This window comes from Crocuta crocuta, unplaced genomic scaffold (genome assembly GCF_008692635.1).
Source record: "Crocuta crocuta isolate KB4526 unplaced genomic scaffold, BGI_CrCroc_1.0 scaffold217, whole genome shotgun sequence".
NCBI lineage: Eukaryota > Metazoa > Chordata > Mammalia > Carnivora > Hyaenidae > Crocuta > Crocuta crocuta.
In genome coordinates this window covers 228849-234497 of record NW_027532208.1, presented here as the reverse complement: position 1 = coordinate 234497, position 5649 = coordinate 228849, and the positions used below count along the sequence as shown (strand labels likewise).

At 61.5% G+C, this 5649-nt stretch overlaps 1 protein-coding gene across 1 annotated transcript; it reads right to left on the bottom strand.

The window, feature by feature from the left end:
* Positions 1 to 2695: 2695 nt before the first annotated feature.
* NAT16 (N-acetyltransferase 16 (putative)) lies at positions 2696 to 4400 on the bottom strand. The gene is given in 4 exon segments (XM_077777858.1): positions 2696 to 3258; positions 3884 to 3964; positions 3967 to 4153; positions 4248 to 4400. Coding segments are annotated over 4 exon segments (984 nt in total).
* Positions 4401 to 5649: the final 1249 nt, after the last annotated feature.

Below are 5649 nucleotides of genomic sequence, written 5' to 3'. Positions count from 1 at the left end.
TCAGAGACCACTAATCCAGGCAGTGGACTCAGGGTGCGACGGCCACCAGAAGAGTCAGTAGTCCCACGGGGGGCTCACCTGCTCCACGAGTCCCTGCCCTTCCAGCGCCCGGCTGTAGTTCTCGTGAATGTACTGCTCCTGCCAGTCCTGCGGCGGGGAAGGGTGTACACCTTGTCCTGTGCCCTCTTTGCTCCATCTGGTCCCACCCAGGAAGCCTGGGGCCACTACCACGACTGCCTGTCCCGAGGCAGAAGCAGACCCCATGGGTTAGCACTTGTGTGGGTGCACGTGCATCTGTGTCCTCCTTCGGAGAGGGGCACGCTGCTTCTCTGTGCAAGGGTCCCCTCACTCACCAGGGGATTGTCGAAGATCTGCCAGAGGTCAGGGTGCAGATGGTCGGTGTCCTAGCGGGAGGTGGCCAGGAGGATGCCAAATTCCTGCTGATTGCTGAGGTGGAGAAAGACCCCCTGAGGGGGAAAGGGGATGCAGAGTGAGAAGATGCGGGGGGGGAAACGTGCACCCCAGCACCCCAGCACGAGGTCCCCAGTCCTTGCTTGCCTCATACTGCTGGCTCTTACAGAAGCCATGTCTGGGTCGGTGTCGCTGCCTGAGAACACCTCCCTCTGGGGCAGCTCTGGTCTCAGGGTCTCCCATGGATCACGTCCAACTGGGATATGTAGGGCACATTCCACATGACCCTAGGGGCACCCACGCTGGGGTCAGGTAAGCACAATTTTGCCCAATTCAACCCAGCAGCCCCTACCACTGGCGCTCTGGAGCTTGCCTCCCGGGGTGGTGGGTGCCCAAGTTGTCTCCTCCTCATGCCCAATCCGTGCGATGCCCCCCCCCCCCGGGAATCCGGAAAGCCAGGAGATCTTGGAGTTAGAGGCCTGTATTATGGGGCTGAGGGAGACGGGTCCTGGGTGCCAAGGGAACTTGGGAGAAAAGCCCATAAATTTGGATAGCAGAGGACTCCCAGGCCCAGGGGAAAGCAAGAACAAGGCTTGTCGGTGCACCGCACACCTGCCGGCCCCGCTTCTGAGCAATGGCTCCGTTCAGCAGCTTGGCTGGGGTGAGTGTGGGGCACGCAATGACCAGCAGCCGTCTCCAGCTCTAGGAAACCATTAGCCTTATTGCCACGGGGGTTAGGGATCTAATATAGGGTGCTGGGGAAGGGGAGAGGACAATGTGCCTCCCCCTCCCCTACTGACAAGTGAAACAGACACAGAGGGTGGGCTGTTTTTTACAAATAAAAATTGTAATACAGCCATGGTTGAAGTGACAGGGAGGGTGGCAGTGTGGCCGGCGCTGAAGGCAGACAAGCAAGGCAGTGCAGCACAGCAGCAAAACTGGAGCTGGGGGACATGAGGAAGCAGCGGGGGTCCTCTGTGCCCACCTTCTCCCACCTCCTGGCCCCCTCCTCTGCCCACGGCTTTGATTCCACCCCCAGTGACCCCTGTGCTTAATGTCAACAAATCCTCAGCAAGTGTCCATCGTCCAACAAGAAGTTCAAGCAGTCACCGCCACACCCAGTGAGGGTCTGAGGCATGCTCTGGGCTGGGGACAGACCTGAACTCTAGTCCCTGCCAGGCTCCCGGACACTCTGAATGACTTGGATGTCTCTTTGATCTTTCTGAGCCTCTGTTTCCTCTCTCGGGGGAGGCTGTGAGGAACCTGTGTAGAAGACAGCCTGTGCAATTGCAGCTGTTACTACTTGCACTGAAATTGAACACTGTCAAAGCCCCACCCCAGAAAAAAAAAAGTCTTAATGGAACCAAGGAAGGGAGAGATGTGCACAAGTTATCTGGGGGTGGGGGTTCCAGTTACACTAGAAGAAACCCTGGTTAGAACCAGAAGACAGCCCCATACTGGGCTGAGGAACCTACCCTCCCCAGCCCAACCCCCTGTTTCCTGTCCTGCTTCAGGCCACTGGTTGGGGTCATGGGAAGGGAGCCTGTGAAACAGCAACATCGGGCCAAGTTGGAGGAAATCCGTCAGAGGGGCCAGACTTGGACAGATGCGTCACCAGAGGGCCAACAGGGTATTAAAATTCTATTTCACCTCCAGCCTCACTCTCCGTCCTGCACACAGGGTGGGTGGTGAAGAGGTCATGGGGGAGAGGAATGGAGGAGCAGACTATGGGCAATGAGGAGCTAAGTGTCTGGGAGGTCCCGGGAGTGGGAGGTTAGGGGCACAGAGAGAAGGAGAGAGGGGACACTGACACAGAGGCGCAAGAGGCTTAGAGGGAGGCGGGGAGGGGAGAGAAAGGGCGGGAGGAAGAAAAGTAGTAAGTGTTGGACAGCTGGACCTTGCACGTCCCCCTACCCGCTTCCACCCACGAGGTGGCAGAAGGGAGAAGCCAGGAAGGGCAGAGTTCCCTCCCAGGCCAGGGCGACTGACACGGAAAGGCACTGAAGCCTGTGAAGGAACCCAATCTTTGGCCCTTAAGGGTAAAGGGCAGATAAGGGCAGAGCAAGGGCCTCCCCCAAACCTGCAGATTGGATCAAGATGTGGCCCACAGAGTTTGGGTGCGCTAGACTCGAGATGGTCCACTGAGAGGCAAGGCTAAAAGGTTAGCGAGGGAGCTGGGATGACGGTAGTAGGCTTCTGAGCCAACCACGGAATGTAGGTGACGAGGCGGGGCTTGCAAACGCTGGGGGCGCGGCTTTCTGAATACCAGCGGGAAAGGGCGGATCTAAATGCTCCTCTCCCCTCCTAGAGGAGGGTCCCACAGGTAGGCCTCCAGCAGGTACTGTTCTCCATAACCCTTGACCAGCTGGAGCCCCAAGCCGGCCTGGCAGAAGTCAGCCAGCTGCGACCATAACTGGGACGCCAGGAAGAGCTGGCGCATGACGTGGAGACCGGCGAGGCTCCAGGCTTGGCCCTGCAGGTCCCACAAAAGCTGGCTCTGCTCCTGCGCTCCAGCGCTGTGGAAGGCTTCGGTGTTGAAGCAGCGCCACATACCATCATTGCCTCGCGGGACCGGGCAGGGGTGCGTGCACGGCGTCAGTAAGCGCGGGTGCGCGCAGGTATCTATGCGCTACTCCAGGCCCTAGGCCGCCAACAGGCGCAGGTTGCTCTCACGTGGCGGGTAGGGTTGCCAGTCCTGGATGAACGTCACGCTGCACGGAAGGCGAAGTACGAGGCGTGCCACGTCCCCATCAGCCTCCGACACGACCTCGGTGGGCAGCGGTGAGGTGACAGAGACCCGCAGCGCCGCCAGCTGCACAAGCCCTGCCAGGCCAGAAGCGCGGAGGCCTTGAGTAGACCCAATGGATGCTCCCGTGGGGGGCGAGAGTGAGCGCAGAGTGGGCAGCGGAAGGGCTGGAGAGCCCAGCGCCTCAGCACCTTCACTCCCACAGTCACACCCACGGGCTGCCAGCAGGGCCCCTCGGAGGGTCCGACTGTGCCCCGCCAAGTGGAGCGGGGTACGTGAAAGCCTGCCCCCGCCTCGAGGTGGAGGAACCAGGGGCAAGTCCTCGGAATAGGCACCTGGAGCCCCAACGAGGGGCGGGCTTAGTGTGGGGGAGTCAGGGGACGGGGGTGTGGGCCCCTTGGATCTTGGAGGGGAGTGGAAGGCAGGGAAATCGATCAGTCGGTAAGACAGGGGACCCAGACTGGAAGGACAGAGGTTCACAGTAGGATGTTTGGGTCCCTGGGGGGAGGCAGGATCAGTTGAGGGGAGGCAGAGTCACGCAAGTCCGGCCCATTTAGGCTCCTCAGACATCTGGGGGAAGGACTGCCGGTTTGAAGGCAGGGAGTCAGGAACATTTTGACTTTGCCTGGGCAGAAGGGCCTGGGGAAGGGCCTGGAGTCCGGGAGCGGGGCCCAAGGGCGCCCCCACTCGGTAGAGCCCGCCGAGAAAGAAAGCCTGTGACTGGGCTAAGGGGAAGGACACCCTGCTACCCGAGCTCCCCTGTGCTTCTCGCCTGCGTGGTGATTAGGTCGTATTTCTTGAGCTCCGGGGTCCAAGCTGATTGTCCCGAGTGAGCTGTGCCAACGTGACCCCCAGGTTCTGTGTCTTGACCAGCTGCCAGCAGAAGCGCCCCAGCAGCCCGGCCACGCCCTTGCCGCGCTCCCAGGCCGCCGCGCGCAGCCCCTCCACCCGCGCCTTCTCCCCAGCGTAGATCACGTGCCCAGGCTCCAGCTCCACCTGCGGACCCAAGCCTCGGGGGCCTTCCTCTCCTGCCGGGGTTTCTTGGCTCACAGGGCTCGCCTCTTCCCACACGCAGAGCACTCGTCGTCACCGCTCCGGGCGCCAGCCCAGCCCCGGGCCTGCCCAAAGAGATCTCCTCAGTCCGTGGGTCTCGAACTATGGAGCCTGCAGAAAGCGCATTCCACCTCTTCAGATGCTCCAGCTCCGTGTGCACCCGGTCCCCCAGCACAAGCCACGCCCCCATTCCTAGAACCCACCCCAGGAGCTTGCTCTGCCCTCCCGCCCCGGGCTCTGCCACGCCCCGCTTTTTCTTAGCTCCGCCCCGCACCCTATCTAAGGGCAGGTTCTGTCACCCAAGTCTGGGGTCCTGACCCCACTCTTGCTTGCTCTCACCGCCAGTCTACCCTCTCTTGCCTGCTCTCTTCTTTTTGTGCTCCTGCCCCCAGAAACTGCAAATGTTGCTCAAACAAGAAGCTCTCACCAGCCCCTCCCTCTGGTTCCTCTGCTACTGGAGTTCTCCACTGCTCTCCATCCCACCGTCATTGGCTGGGCCCCTGCATCCGCACACACTACTCTGGTTCCAAAGCCCACACTGGCTTTGGAAGCCAGTGGGGAGGAGAAAGCCAAAAAAGAATCTGGAAAAGAACAGAGACCTCAGGGACAAAGGCGAGGAGACAAGATGATATGGGGGCAGAGGCAGGGGATGAGGAAGATACACCGACGAGCAGTGGCGGGGGGGGGGGCACGGCCATGGATTCGGGACTGTACTGGAGGGTCTTCCCCAGTCTTCCCCTCTGCCCCTTTCCAAGAGTGAGGGGTGTGGGAGGCAGGAGCAGGAGATCCCGAAGGAAGCTACTTGGCAGGGGTCCCCCTGGGCACCAGGTTCTGGGGACAGGTGGGGGCGCAGTAACTACGCGGTGAGGCTGGAATGAGGGACGGGAAAGTGTCTCTCAACGTCTATGTCGAGTCCATGTCCAGTTATCTAGGTCGCTGGGCAGGAAGGGGTTGGGCTGTAGGGGGCGCAGCGGGTGTCTTCCTCTGATGGTGGCCTTCTGCTGCCCCCATTCCGCGGTGGAGGAGCACGCCAGCCCCCAGCCCCCAGGCCCGCGGCCTCCTACATCACCAGAGCTGGACCCGGGCCGGAAACGTGGAGCGGGGTTGGCCACGCGGACAGCGAACGGTCTCGGTAGAGGGGTCCCTTCGGAGCCCCGTGGGTCGAGTTTGGGGGACGAGCGGGCACCGGAGCAGACCCAACTCGGAGTTGCAGTGCAAATGTAGGGTGTGCGCCATGGCTCAGTCGGCACGTGGGCGCTCGTGCGGTGAGATTCGGGGTTCTGGCGCTGCAGGCTGCAGCTCTGAGGGGAGGACACCCTAGCGACCCAGAGGAAACCCGACCGGATTCTGGAACGGACTCGTGGGGCCTTGGGGGTGGGCGGGCGGAGAGTAGGTGCCCGGAGCCCGGAGCCCGGGGGTGGAGAGGCGTGCGATTCCGG